We start from the raw sequence: 16,141 nt of genomic DNA, 5'->3' as shown, positions 1-16,141 counted from the left end.
GAGCAGGATTCAGGGCAGTCAAGGTAATGCAGAGAAACCCTATCCTGAAAAACCAAAAAGAGAAAATTTACTAAATCTTTTATGTGTATTTCTTTTTAGCTATTTTCTTTAGTGTCATTGAAAATATTCTGAGGTCAATCAACCTTAGCTTATTTTAATCACTCTATACCTAATTTATACCCCAGGCACTGTTAAGAAGAAAATGTTTTTCTGCTTAAACTTAATTAAATCAATCCAATTAGTTCTTTCATTCAACAAATATTTATTAAGCACCTACAATATGCCAGGCACTGTGCTGGGTGCTGGGGATACAACTGTGAACAAGATAGACACAGTCCCTGCCCTCAAGGAGCTGACAGTCTAGTAGTTTATAGACAAGTACACAGGCAATTACAACGCAGTATGGTGAGTGCCGTAATGGGTAAGGAACATTAAGAATGGCATGTAACTCAGCATCATAGGCAGGGCTGGTGGATAATCATGGAAATATTTCCAGTGCAAATAAAATTCAATTCGAGTGCTGAAGGATGAGTGACAGTCAGGTAAAGACAGAAAAGAGCTACAGACCAAGGAAATGGTAGATGCAGTATTCTGTGTGCTGTGCAAGTCCACTTGCTGGCTGAGAAGATGGGTGGGAGTAAGAGAAAGACATCAGGGAGGGCTCAGATTTGATAAGAACCATTTGCTCAATAACAGAGAAGTAGCCTTTCTTGAGGGACAATGTGTATATGTGTTATAAGGACATACAGATATTGAAAGGGGATTGTAAGGGTTAAAGGGAAGAAAACCAGTCCTTCATATTTCTGCTAGAGCTCCGATGGTGTCACAGCCTGTGCCCTTGCTGCACAAGCCCTGTACACAGGCCTGCCCATAGAGTGTCTGCTCTCCCATAGGCTCTTTACCATACATCCACCTGTGAAAACTCAACTCATCCTTCAAGGCCACACTTCAGGAATTATTCTAACTTGTGCTTTCTGCAAATATCCCTCAGTCAGTGGATTTTTATCTATATCATTGAACTCATTCATCATTTGAAATGAAACAGACCTTTTGAATCGTAAATGTTTTGTTTTCTTAAAAATAAATATGGTTTAATATTTTCATAATTTTTGGGTAAAAATAAGGATTGAATTTTTCAGTTGTGTTCTACCCCAAACAGTTATCAGTGCCTTCAAAGAATTCAAATGGAAGTATAGGAATGAGGGTGAAAGTCCAACAGACGCTAAAGTCAATGCAGCAAAAGAGAGTCAAGTAAAATTTCCACACAGGTGTGTTGGTGTCAAAACAGCTGTCCATTCCCATACTCGAAGACTCCATCTCTGAAAACTTAATCTATTAACAAACAAGGCCAATATCTGTAAAAGAAGGAAAGCATATTATGCAGAAATAGCAAAGACAGCCTACATTTGTTTATATGGTCCGTTCTTTGACTTCTACATCCCTCATGCAGTCTTCGAGTTTCTCAAATAACTTGTATAATTATAGGGAAAAATTTAAGTTCTGTAGATATATACTGTAAGAAAAAAATGTTGTTTTATTCTTTGGGGGTGTACAAAAACCACAATTTTGTAATATAACAGTATTATAAATTATAATGATAACATGAGTGACCTCTAGTTTTTTTTTAATTCTACATTGCCGATGAATGACTTCATGTCAACATTTTCTTCACCAATTTTCTTTTTGTTCCTGACAAACACAGTCTATGAACCAACAGTGCAACAGAGTGAAGGTTACAGGAAACAAGGTGACCAACAACATTTACATTAAAAAAGTCTCTAAAGTTTGTTACAGTGATAACATTTATATCAATTATTGCAATGTATTGTTCCCTAAGATGGTTAGAAAAAAGAATTGTGTTGTCCTCTACTGGATTTACTTCAGTTAAAAAGCAAGCATGTTTCAGTATTGTTTTATTTCCAAAGTAACTGTAAATACTTTCCTTAAATTTTGTTGTTTTTTTCCCCACAGGATTTACATGTTTATTATTTTCTTATCACATTTTAGTGATCGCATGTCTCAGCTGCAGATTATTCCATCGACTACATCGGTGTTGTGGAGATACAGGCTAGCAGGTTCCTTGACCTCTATTAACTGTTGAACCCCTTCCTGTGGTGACCAAGGCCTTTCTGAGAAAGAACTTCACAGTATGATGCTCTAACTGGCCAGTCTGATTAGTTCTAAGTGCGCTCAAGTGAAATTCGTTGCTGTTAATACACCCGTCCCAGACACCTCCCACTCCCCCCCAAAAAAACTAAATTGTGAGTTTTCCTGATATAAAACCCGAGTCTGAATTTCCGTGCTGAACTCATGCACTGGTTCTGTCCAACACTCAGAACGTCCTTCCTGCTCTCAGTCAAAGGATGTGTTAAACCAAGAACCACGCTGGACCGTCTCTCCGGGCTGCATTTCCATCAGTCACCAACACAGTTTAATTAAGGCACTCAATTATTTTTTTGGTTTTTATGGTAGGTCCGATGCAATGACAGCCAATCCCGAGCTTTGTCTAATTGCAGTTCCTGTGTGTACGGCCTTGGGGCAGTCGGGGGTCAGCACACGGCCGTTTTCTCCCACACTCCCAGTGATGGATAACCTGGCTTTGTTTCTTATGGCTTCGGAAAAAGTCAGCTGGGTTGCATGAAAAGGAAACAGAGAGGATGCCAGGTGTTATGATATTTCTCTCGCTTCAACAAAACGTGGCACATCAAACACCAAAATATCGATAATTAGACATCTGCATTTTTTTCCATGTGCTTTTTGGTCAAATTGTTTATAAGGGAAAGAAAAGTTCAGATACAATAGGGGATGAATTAATTGGCCTAGAGGTTTAGGACCTATATATTTAACAGCTGTTTGAACGATCATAAAACCTGGATTTTTTGAGCCAATCTGCGTAGAAGAAACATTTTCAGTTGGTCTCTACAACCTAGTACTTCCAAAGAAAATTCAGAGCTCTCTTTTGTTTTATGGGCATTCTATAAATCATAGTATTTTCTTGCTAGATGTTTTTCTGGAGCAAGGAATGGTTTTGCAAATCACAACAAATTGCTAAACCATAAATACACAAATTTCCTGTTTTCCTTGCACAGACCTGTCTACACACGTGCATTCACTCACACGAGATACAGACATGACTCAGAACAGTACAGTTAGTGACATACAGTTCACTGTATGCCTGTTGGGAATCAAGGTTCATTTGTAAGATTTTTGCTTTAAGGAGGTGCATTGAAACTAAGTATATTTGACAATGCACAGAATGGAATGGTGTCTTCTGGTGGCCTATCTCTAAACACTCATTGAATCTTTATTTCCTGTCTTCTCAGGTAGCAGAAAATAACACTCTGTAGACTCCTCTGTTAGCTCTGTGATCATGTAAATCTGACTACTTGTTTACTGTTTACAGACTCTAAATCCTTCATAGCCAAATAAATACTAGAGTTAATAAGAGGAAAATAAGACAAAGGAAATGTCCCCTAAGCTTTGTGGTGACCAAGATGGGACCTCCACTTTCTTGCAACTCACAATGCATTTGTTTATTGACAACTAAATTTTATCTAATTCCTTAGGAAATTACATTCTAGTATTTTATATATTCTGGAAATTTAATGTTTGGCTGATTTATGTGAATGAAATTCATTATTTTACTAAAAGCTGTTGGAGTAAAAATGTTTGAAATCATTCACCCTGATGATAACAAAAAGATGAACTCAAATAGCATGTAGTGATTTAACTATGATTAAAATAAAAGGTGAATATAACAGTAGTCAAAATGACTGAAGTAAAAAATGAATGCTTATTTTCATGATGAGGACTTAGGATAGGATTTTATAGAAACATCAAAAGCCATTTGTATTTAGATACACATAATCAATCTAATTTGGCATATAAAGAGGTTTTTAGGGAAATAATACTCTTTCTTGGTTAACTTCCATTAGTCCTTTGAAATCAAAATTTGATTTTTTTTAAAACTACATTTATTACTTATTTGTGTGTGTGTGTGTGTGTGTGTGTGTGTGTGTGTGTGTGTGTGTGCGTGGGCGCATAAACTCATGCCCCAGCATGTGTGTGGAGGTGAGAAACAGCTCGCTGGAGTTGGTTCTCTTTCTTTTACCAGGTAGGTCCTGGGGATTGAACTTAGGTCATCAGGCCTTGGCCCACAGCTTTGACCTCTGCGTCACCCCGGTGACCCCAAACTACCTGGATAGTCACTCAGTAAACATTTGTCCAGTGGATGGATATTCAGACATGGGAGGATACTTTTCTTTGTATGTAAAGGGAAAAGGATAAAATTCCAAATAAATTTTACTTTGCTGAGAGTTGAGTTGAGGTAGGTTAGGAAGTGGGGAAGATCTGGGAAAATGGAGGAGAAAAACCATGATCAAAATACTTTGTATGAAAAAACTTATTAAAAAAGATAAAGTTATAAAAAAACCCTGCAGAACTACACACTGAAGGATGTGCTGAATATAAATTGTATAAAATAAAATAATAAGTGAACTTATTACACATTTTTAAAATTGTAAAGAAACTGAAATTCAGTATACAGCAAGGAAGCTAGAAATGGAGAAATTTAGCTTCATAAGAACATGTGAAAGAGTGGGCATATAAGCCCAACATTCGGGAGGCAGACACATGGCTCCCGGGGTTTAATGCCAGCCTGGTCTGCAGAGTGAGTTCCAGGACAGCCAGGGATACACAGAGAAGCCTTGTCTCAAAAAAAAAATCCTCAAGAGACAAACATGTGAAATGACCCGTTCTTCAAGGCCCTTGTGGCCATGTCAGAATCTTCCCTGGGAACTCAGAAGTGGACTGCACTCCCAAGTAATCTTGCTTTGAAAAGGGAGACTCCTGTAAGATTCCTGGAGGATGAGTAGTTATAACAACAACAACAACAAAATGAACAAAACAGTATTGTTTGCATCAAGAAGATGTAGCAACAACATTTTATTTAAGAAATATAAGCCAGGATATGGGATTGGAGTTGCTGTAAAACTTACTAATGCATTATTTCCTTTCACGTTTAGATGTTTTCAGTGAAGAACCAACGAAGGGAGTGGTAACTTTGATTGGTATGTATAATGAAAAAAGATATTTTGTTTTCCTTAAAAAAATAAATAAAAAGAAAAAAGAAAAAAAACTCACATAGGATGTATTGTAAGCTGTCTAAGGGGTGGGGGTTTAGAACCAATTAGTGGATGCCTAACTGTTTGGAACACAGTAACTTTTAGAGAGGATATTTTAGATCTTAGATTGAATTAATTCAGATGTTGAAGAAAATAGGATTTAAGACTACCTGTGAATTCAAATAAGTGAACATTTGTGTGTATGGTGTGAGTATGTGTCTGTGTGTGTGTCCACAGAGGCTAGAAAAGGGTATCAGAACCTTTGAAGCCGGGGCAATCTGATGGTCTGGGAGCCATCTGATGTAGGTGCTGGGAACTGAGTGTTGGCCCTCTACTAGTGTGCTAGCCCTTCAAACATCTGAGCATCACTCTGGCCCCTAGCCACATTTCTAAGTAGATCTTATATGTATAAGGTTTCCAGAGTTTGATTTCGGAGGTTCCAAATGGCATCTAAATTAACAACCATTAATTATGTCAGCAGAACCCCCTTTCTTTCTTTTTTTTTTTTTTCCTTCAAGACAGAGTATCTGTTCACAGCTAAGACTAGCCTAAAATGTGCAGGAATCCACTTGTCTCAGAGTTTCAAATGTTAGAATTCTAGCCATCAGTGGCCATGTAAGCCTCTACAAAGTTTTAAAGAGGTAAAAACGTATCAGTTTGACAGTAAAATAAACATTGTTTACTCTCAAGTCTTTGCTGCAGGTACAAATTATTTTTGCTTAATCTGAATGTTACTGTTTTTAAAGTAAAAAAATTTACATGACCATGAGTGCTTTGTATGCATTCAAAATGTGTTTTTTCAAAGGTCAAATTTAGCTTTAAAGGAGGTAACATTTGATGAACTTCAGTGACAAACTTCAACGAAAAGAACATTATGATATATAAGTTCTAACCTGGGAATGCTTAACTCTTTTCTTTAATAATTTGCCAGACTTTAGTAATAAATGCATTCACTGGTATTTCTTTAAAAATTTTGGATATTGCTTTTTCATCTTGGATTTATCAAATGAATGGAATGAACAAGAAACTCACTTTTAGTAACACAAGAAATAAGATGCGTTATGAATTCATTCCAAATAACCCAGGCAAGATATTGTTCCTCCATTTGGAAAATTTCTCTTAAACTCAGCAAATATTATGATAAAAGCATTTTCTTAATGGCCATCAACCTTGACACAGTCTCAGTTTATTTTCATGAATTTTCAAGTAATTTCTCTCAAAGCACCTAACCATATTTGAAGATAAGCTCACGGTGCTTTATTGGAGTGAACTGAGGACTTAGCTTTTACAATTTTCAGAAAATTGAGAACAAAGCAGCTGAAGCTGTCACTGTGCATGTGTGTTCAACCTTAGGTTTCTAGACGATGGGGAGAACCTGTCTTAATCGCCAGGGTGACTTCTTTCTTTCCTTTGAGAAAGTAGCACACAATTCAGAAGTTTCTATGTCATTAAATATCAAATCAACCATGTTTTCTGGCACAACTTCAGATATACATATTACTAAATATCTTTTTGTCTTTACTTTCAACTGCCTCAAGTATGTCTCTTATTTATTATGCAATCTAAACAAAAACTGATTCATTAGGCGATTATATAAGATTTTAGAAAATGATTTTGTCAGAGTTTTGGTTTCAGAAGAGCAATACTAAATCCATTAGGGTCTTATTTTAAAACCACTTTTGATCATTAGAGGAAAAAAGTGGATATTTAGATTCTGAAAAAGTTAACTTCCATCTGTACTTCCTGGAATCCATATCATTTTTATTGTGACATGAGGAGAGTGAGTATAAGTGTGGCTATGTGGCTTTTTAAAAAGAAACCAAAGTGGAAAAAAATGGGAAAAATGTATAATAACTCACTCAAATATTTCATTTTTCTCTAACATATATATGTGTGTATATGTTATCTGTGTATGTGTGTGTGTGTGTGTGTGTGTGTGTGCGTGTGTGTGTGTGTGTATCTGACATTTTGGATGGAGAAATGGAGAAGTGCTGGATTGTTTAGAATGCTTCAGTGATAAGTGAATCTGTGTAAGTTGAATCTCATTTAATAAATGTGTATCATAACCAAAATGAACAAACAATAGGGATTAATGCATTTAAGTATAGAAATATGACTGGCCAGTGGAAGACATGTTAGATTAGGAGCAAAATTCATGCAGTCCTTATGATGGGGATCCTTTATATGTATTTTTTGTTTACAAAACATTGTAACCTTATTAAAACCAGACAACTCCCTAGGTTTTTTTTTAAATCAATTAAAATATGTTTTGCTCTTATTTTCTTAGCATTTATGAGTTGTCATAGAAATTTGGCTGGTCTCTGCTTAGGAAAGCTCAGATGGAATTTAAATTTCCTCTGATTTTGGGGAAATCACGCTGTTTCCATCGATTTGTGGAGCAATTCTAATTTGTTTTCACGTTTCTGACCATTACAATGCAGATATCTATTGGCAACATAAAGTTCAAACAGAACATCTGCAGCCAACAAAAACAGAACCACTGTGCACTGAAAATGTCAAAAATAGAAAGCGCTAATTAAAAGCAAGCAATACCACCACTGGACAAGACAGGTCACAACACTGCATTCACAGGATGCAGCCCCCACTCACTGGTGTAGGCCCTAAGTCCTACCCCTAAATTTTAATACTTTCGGTTCCATATACGTTGTAACCTTCTCTATAGGTTGCTAAATTGTGGGTATTCTGCGAGGAAGTTGGGTTAAAAGTCTGTGCACTCTTTGCCACCTTCATTCTCTTCGCCTCTGCCCTGGACTTGTAACAGAACTCTATCAAAGCCACCAGCATTGCCAAGCCCAAGCCGCCAACCAGAATGTAGAAGACGCCTGCCACGTTGCTCAGGCTCAAGGCACTCGTCTTGTCCTAGGGAGGATAAAGAGACTTCAGTTAACTATGGAAATGTCACACTGAAAAGGTAAAAGAACACATAAATTCAAAGTAGCCTATTAAAGTAAATGCTTAATTTAACTGGGAACTATTTCAGGTTAAGTCACTGATTCAGGTATATAGATGTAAACATAAAGCTTATAGCTCTTGGGAGAAGAAAATTATGATAATTACCAATAAATTAATATAATTACGTTCAATAAAATCCAAACATTTTATCATCACTAAATATGTAAAGAAAATCAGTTTATTAAACCATATATAAGCATTCATATATTTACATAGGGAGGCAGAAGAGGTCTTATTTAGACTTTGAAAATGTCTTGCTCAGAATATGTGGAAGAAAAGCTTTGAGCTTTACATCCTTTAAAACACAACTTTTGGTGTTTAATACTTCTCGTGGATAGTTATCATGCCACATTTCTTAATTACAGAACTAAGAGTCTTTAGGTTATCAGTGTCACATTGTTAATTTATTAAGTCTGTGTAAATAATAAGGCATTATGGCATACATCATTTATTATTCCAGTGTGTTCGTAGGGAGAAACTCATGAACAATTTTGAATTTTCTATACTACTTAACAATATTATATGCAATATAGTATTGTATATACAACATATAAAATATAAATAAATATATACTATTTAGCAACATGCATAATTTTATGTCCTTTAATTTTTTAAATTTAATTTGATGTTTATTTTTGAAACAGGGTCTTATGTAGCCTAGGTTGGCTCACTATAGATCTAAGGGTAGCTTTGACTCCTGACCGACTGTCTCTACCTCTGAAGTTCTGGGACTGCAGATTTATGTCACTACTTATGGCTTTTTGAAGATAACTTTCAATAAAATACATCCAAATTGAGAAACAAACTATGTAAGGTCATATTAATAAATGATTTTACTGATTGAAAATTATAATCCCGTTGACACTTAAAATGCTTAATAGTCAATATTTTAGGCATATTATAGTTCAGAACTCATATATATATATATATAAAATCTTATTTTTATATCTGGGAATAGTCAGATGACTGGAAGATATTAAATTGTGACAGTAACTTAAAACTGCCATAGACTATTAATATATTTATAATATAACACTATTGCAAAAAAATTTAGTAAGACACCTCAAAGGTGTTTTGTGGCCTCCATCTATCCCACAATACTTTGCACGCAAAATTTATCTAAGTTCTCCAGTAGTTATATATGAAGAGGATTTAATTCAAGTGATAGATTTATATATTCATCTCTCTCTCTCTCTTTATATATGTATTTGTATGCTTAGTCATGTTATTTTAAGGTTACATGGTTTTAATTATTGTGTTTGTCTTATTTTACAGCAGGACACAATGTGACAGTTTCATTATATGGTCAAAGCTTGTCTCATTTCAAACGCAGACAAAAATGATTAACTGTGTGTAACGTTTGAAAGATGACCTATTAAACTGACATTGCTTCCTAAAATTAATAGAAAATCTGCAAATGTTACTTGTTTCAATATCTTAGAATAAACAGTAGCTCCTTTTCTTTATAAAATGCTATATTGAAAAAGTTTAAAGGAAAAATTTAAAAAATATTCAATAGGAGCAAACACATATATACATACATATACATATATATATATATATGCACACACATATACATTCCTGGGTGCTGGAATTAAAGGTATGTGCCACGATTCTCAAGCCTTTCTTAGATATATTCTATTAGTTTGTATAGGTATGCTGAATCACTGATAAATGTGATCATTTTTTTCTATTAGAATAAACACATAACTTTGCACTCTACTAACTCAGCCTATACATTTCTGCATTGCTCTGTAAAGAATTCATGAGTAGGAACTGTAGAGGTGGTCAGTGGTTAAGAGCACTGTCTGTTTTTCCATAGGATGTGGGCTCCATTTCTAGCACCCATACGGCAGCTAACAACTAACTGTCTGTAACTCCAGTTCCAGGGTATCCAATGCCATCTTTTGATCTCTAAGAATGCAGGAACAGACATGCAAGCAAAACACCCATACACATAAAGATAAATAAATCTTTAAAAATAAATCCAAGAACAAAAGATCTCAGGACTTGTGGATATACAATGTCAATATTGATTTTTTGAAATAATCTCTATTGAGATAATTGATCTGGAAGCTCATTTTATTGATTTGTCAGACCAGAAATGTGACTGGCCTCTTTGAACTAAGGCCAAATACTTGGCATTGTGGTGCTATGACCCTGAATTTTATTTAATATATTTACCTTTTCTTTTCTGGATAACTGCTGATCAATTTCCCATTTTCTGTTTTGGAAATCAACTTTTAAAATATACATTTTATGGTTTCTTTATCCAAAACACAAAGCTAACTGACAAAGATTAGTGATAAATAAGTTTGAGACTGATATAGATAATTTTGTAATAATGTATATATAATAATATTATCTGTTATAATATATAAGATAGCTCTGTTATTATATATAATAGTTACTATGTAAGGGTTAATCTTAGTTTATTTTAATCTTTACTACTGAGGAGCAGTTTATTTCTTTTGCTTATCTGTGGCTGAAATTTATTGCATTAAGTTCGAATTTAGGCAATGGCTAGATGGACAGAAAAGTTCAGTGCTTAAGGCTTCATAAGCTTTGGACAATTGATCCCAGTTACTGTTTGTTTTACACACAAGAAGAGTCCCCAAACTGCAATGACTGACCTTGCTTCCCGAGTCCTTGGGTCCACATTCACCTTTATCGTACCACCATTTGTTTTTCAGCTTGTCTAAGACGCCTGCCTCACTGAGTTTCAAAACGGCAAGGTTTACAGGAGTTCTTCACGTGGAAAATAACATAAATAACATTATATATGTTATTTTATGTTATTCAAGTAAAACTACATTAGAATCGCATGGCAAAGTGACGGAGCCAAGGCCACAGTGGTCGCATGTCTTGAACTGTAGGCCCAGGTTTAGAATCAGACATAAAACTGGGGCCTGCTCCATCGCTTTATGTAACAGGTACATACTGCTAAGGAGGATTATTAAATAAAAATATATGCAATTACTGTGAATCCAAAACTATTGGCTGGTTTGACTTCAAAATCAGTGGTAATTTTCCCCCATACACGTGACAAGCAATTGGAATCCAGAACCGTCTTACTTTTCTCCTTCAAAATGAATAGAGATGGAACATCAAGTAGAAGCTATGGCCGTTCACTATGATTTAACTTGTAGGACTTTACCTACTTTCTAAGAATATGTGTTCTAAAAATATGTGTATCTATCAATAAATTGACTCCATAGAAAGTTCATACAAGGAGAATGGTGTCTCCAGTATTATTGGCCAAAGGCAGGTTTAGGTAGTAGAAGGTCTTTACAAGATATGCACATTGCTGGTTTACAGTATGAGGCTACACTTGCGGTTTCCTTCTGAATTGCAGCATTGACCTTAAATGACATCACCATAAGCAATTATCTGCCTTGAGTCTACCATATTAGCATAACTAAAGTTTATAGTTAAGTGACTACAATTTTAAATTATTACAAATAAGCTAGTGATCTTTTATAAGAGATTTCTCTGCCATCTTCGATTCCTTCAATGTTAAATATATAGAATATCTTAGAAAGGAAAACTTCAGCTCTCCCTCAACACTGATAGTTGGAAAAATTAATAGAATTCTCCTAATTTTTTCATTTTCATGAGATAAGAGGAAAGTAGACAGAATGGGTGAACGGTAGTAACTCTGGGGTCTTCTCTTGCTAAGTATTAATGGCTGGTGGTTTTGAATTCCTTTTGCTGGAGACGGTCTGAGTTCCTCTGGACATCATTAAAGTTGTCGCTGTCATTTTGCCTTACCATTCTGGTGTCTTGTGCTTCACTTCTAAGAAATGCTGAACACATTTTAAAATTTGATAAAATACAGCATCCCATTTACTTCCTTACTAGAAGATTAATTCCATTTACTCAGTATAAATCTGAACAGTGTACTTATATTCATGACGGTGGTAGCTGTCCTGGTTAGTAGTTTGTCAACTTGACACAGCTAGAATCTTCTGGGAAGAGGAACTATAAAAGAGAAAATCTGCCTCTATCAGATTGCCTGCAGGGAAGTTTATCGGACATTTTATTGAATTCATAAGAAGTTATTATTAACCTTTAGATCTCAACAACCTTATTCTCTTGGTGTAAACCTTGCATGGATATGAAAATTAAACTCCCAAGGGAAAACAGAACATACTGCAATTTCATTTTAAGTGAGCATTTTATGTTAAATTTTAAAACATATTGGAGTGTTCCCTGTCAAGACTTAAAATAATGGTTTGGAACACAATTTTTTTGTTCATATTTGTGAATACTATAATAATACATACTAAAAGAACAAAAGTTTGCTTTTAGGAAAAATAAAGTTAGATACACACTTATCCTGAGAGCACAAGGGCTTACTCAGGTCTGTGATATCTCAGATGTGTGACACGGACACAGTTGTTGAATTCCTCATTTACTTAAGCCATAATAATTAATTAATTAATTAAGCCATAATGATTTTTGTTGTGTAGATTTCCCGGCCCACACAGATTTGTATTTTCTTTGTTTTCCTCTGGATAATTTTTCTTGTAGTCTCAAATGGAACTGATATTTATATTTGTAGAAAAATAATCCATGAAGCATTGTTATATTTTTTAAGGTTGTAATTATAAAATCTTCAAACAGCATTTTTTCTGACTATAACACATACATTTTAAGTTTTCTGGTGTTATTACAGCACATTTTCTGAGATTTCTAATTTCCACAAAGGAATACTTTTGTCTCCAAACATAAATATATTTATGAGAACTATGAGAAAATTCTAGGGACGTTGGAGTCAAAAATATAAAATGAATTTTTATTACTTTTTAATCTAATGTCGTAATATAAATGTGATTTTCTCCTCCAGACTCATTTAAGGGTTAATCACGCAATGTGATTTCACTGTCATGGCAGTTTCTTTAAGAGGTCAATGGTCAATGGAGGCTTTAGGGCTTAGATTGTCCTCAGAAAAGCAGGCTGTTACTAAGAAAGCAGCCCTAATATCTCCATGTTCTCTTCTCCTCTACTATCTGGTCTCTCCCGGTTTGGTTCTCACCACTTCAACCTCTTATTCTTGTAAACCCTCTTCTGCCATATGATGTCATTTGCTGTTGTGATGTATTCAGAATCTTGCCCAATCCTTTGGACGTTGTGATTTCTTTATCAATTTCTTAAGATCAGACACTATGTTATAGCATCAGAGAGGGGATTAAGAGAGATGGTATCTGGAATCATGGCAAAGTATTTACTCCACAAATATTTATGTGGTCTTATAAGAAAATGTACAATTCATTCAGGAACCTTAAGATAGGATAGAAGTAAAATGTCTTTTCTTCTTGTTAAGGGATGGGAAGCATTCTTGCACTTTTCTAGATTAAGTAAAATGTATGCCTTTAAAAGTATAATTTAAAGTTTTAATTATGTTTTTAGGGGTTGAAGTTAGATTCTCAGTCACAATTTCCTATCTAGGTTATTGCTTTCTTTATCTACACACACACACACACACACACACACACACACACACTCTGGGTCACTAGTTAGAATATCTCCTAATCATGAACTTTCTTAGTTTTCCTTGAAAGAATTACTTAGAAATGAGAAAAAATGATGAGGCAGAAATTATGGTATGTGTGAGATGAAGACAAAAATGAGTTAATATTACCTTGTAGTCTTATTGTTTCCTGACTCATCCCTTAAGGGAAAGCAAAATAATTATGTAAACCACATAATTGTGCATTGTAATGCTTTGTCTGGAAAAAGCTGTCTGGTCAGAATGCTAGACAAATCAAGGTGGAGTCAAGTTATTGATATTAATTGGAAATTTGGTAGAAGTTTGGTCATTCATTAATGTAGAAAACAAGCCAGCTTTGCCCTTTTCTCCCCTTTTTACTCAACACTACACCATTCTTTTTGTTTGTTTTGTTTTGTTTTTCAAGACAGGGTTTCATTGTAGTTTTAGAGCCTGTCCTCTTGTAGACCAGGCTGGCCTTGAACTCACAGAGATCTGCCTACCTCTGCCTCCCGAGTGCTGGGATTAAAGGCATGGGCACCACTGCCCAGCTCACTACACCATTCTTTCCAAAACCAGCTCCACAAGATCCCATTTCCTTAAAGCCAAAGCTTCCCACATTTATTGTCACCAGGGTTATGAGCGTTTCACCAAAGTAATTACAGTTGCAAATATTTTTGTTTTGACAGTAATTGCATACTTGAGATGTAAAGGTATTTGACTGATAGTCCATCTATGAGCAGATATACCATAAGTCTCCTAGCAGATGCACCTATTACTTAACATACTGTTTACCCGCTTGGTGACATTGAGGCTAACCTTGGAGTCACCTCCCCCGCTGCCACATTCTCCTTTGTCGTACCACCATTTGTTTTTCAATTTGTCCAAGAGGCCTTGTTCATTCAGTTTTAAAACTGCGAGGTTAACAGCATTTCTTGAAACGATAAAACATATTTTGTAAGAAACTGTAGAGCTGTTAAGATGTTAGAAGGAATGAGGATTTAGCTTTTTGTAAGCTTCCCCCGAACGCTAAATAAACCTCTCATTTGCTATCTGGCAGCTCCTTACACGACAGTCCAAATGGAATGCAACTGCAACTCATTCAAATGCATTCAACCTGCATTACTTGTGGTGCACATTGACCCAGTTTGGTTATTGCCTGATAACTGATTTTTTTTTTTTGTAAAACTATGACAAACTTGTATTTACTAATAATGGTGAAATAATTACACCTTGAATTCCTTTGCTCCTAAGAATGTCAATAACCCAAAAGAGACTGAAATAAAAATTCATTCCTTGAAGAACAAATGTCATTAAAAAAGCCAACATCAAAAAAAGCAACAACAAAACCTGCTAATCTGGTACTGAGCTTCTATTCATAAAGAATATGGCCTGATTATTCTTCCCTCTATTGTTTGTGGGGTTTATTGACTTAGTGCTTTGAATTCTCTCAGAATTGCATATTTCCAGGCTCTTTGAGTTTCATGAGGCTAGGCAGCAAATAGCAACATCTCTTAGGGGCGTTCTCATGTCAAATTTGGGTTTGCTCCTAAACACTGGATGAAATTTAGAATCAGAATGAAGAATCCATTTAGATTGTTTAAATTAGTGACTGAACCCCAGGACATCACACTGCATCTTTACCAAAACCATTCTAGATTAGATTTTGTCTACTTTTACTGTCTCTGTGGAGGAATAGCAGAAGTGTATTTTATTCTAATTATTCTCTAAGAATCTTTAAAACGTTCATAAGGTTTTTGCCTTCTATGTGTTTGGTTTCTCCTGTTTTTACAGTACAGTTTATACAGGACTCATTGACTCTTCAAGAGGCCTTCTCAGTGTTTAACTAGAATTTTATTAACTCTTGGGAGTGGCTTAATCTACTCTGGAAATGTAGACACAAATGTTCTGTCTTTGTTGTTTGGAAAGCACTAAGTTTGGTGATTTCTTAAAGCCAAATGAAATATCAGTCAAATAAAACAAACATATATATAGTCAGCATGATTTAACAGTAAAATATTATTTAACTGCCTACCAACAGTTTTTGGTGATTTTAACACCAAACTCTCTGTTCCTATGCGTATTCTCTTAAAATGTGTACCTGGTATTTCAGGAAAGTGATTTGCTTTTCCACTTCTGGATTCGAAAGTATACTTTTCCTGAAAAAAGTATGCCTGGGTTCAAGAGTTAGAGTGATATTTCTTAAATGCTGATTAAATAATTAACTCTTCCTGCTTTCAGAAGCAAGTGTGTATTAGTAGAGTAAAATTATTACCATATTTTCTAAATTGAGCAATGTCATATAGCCAGTTTTATCATGAAGAGGATCAAATTAAAATGCATGTATGCATGCATACAGTCAGTGAAGATAAGAAATGGCTATTTTTTTTTTTGTTTTTCAAGACAGGGTTTCTCTGAAGAAATGGCTAAGTTTTTTTTTTAAATCTATTGTGAAGAAAAAACAAACTTAAATTTGTTTAGCTTTTAAAAAAATAAACCCCACAAAAATGGCAAGTTTGACTTCAGTGAATAAAAACTATTAAAGTCTTGTTTT

The 16,141-nt window shown here is 34.9% G+C and overlaps 1 protein-coding gene across 14 annotated transcripts in view; it reads right to left on the bottom strand.

The window, feature by feature from the left end:
- Positions 1-242: 242 nt before the first annotated feature.
- The window catches only part of Gria4 (glutamate ionotropic receptor AMPA type subunit 4), a 350,737-nt gene continuing 334,838 nt past the window's right edge, over positions 243-16,141 (bottom strand). For 2 of the 14 annotated variants that reach the window (XM_087905884.1, XM_087905890.1), the window contains 3 exons: positions 14,407-14,521; positions 7,796-8,003; positions 243-2,628 (listed from right to left, as the gene is read on the bottom strand). In XM_087905884.1, the coding sequence (XP_087762010.1) occupies positions 2,507-2,628; positions 7,796-8,003; positions 14,407-14,521 (445 nt within the window). In that variant the 3' untranslated portion in view covers positions 243-2,506. Of the gene's footprint in view, positions 2,629-7,755; positions 8,004-10,729; positions 10,845-14,406; positions 14,522-16,141 lie in introns of those variants that run through there. The other 12 variants (XM_087905886.1, XM_087905892.1, XM_087905883.1 and 9 more) reach the window with 7 other exon arrangements.

This window comes from Myodes glareolus, chromosome 4 (genome assembly GCF_982192425.1).
Source record: "Myodes glareolus chromosome 4, mMyoGla1.1, whole genome shotgun sequence".
Classification (NCBI taxonomy): Eukaryota; Metazoa; Chordata; class Mammalia; order Rodentia; family Cricetidae; genus Myodes; species Myodes glareolus.
The sequence above is the reverse complement of the archived record's forward strand: the minus strand, read 5'-3'. Positions and strand labels throughout refer to the sequence as shown.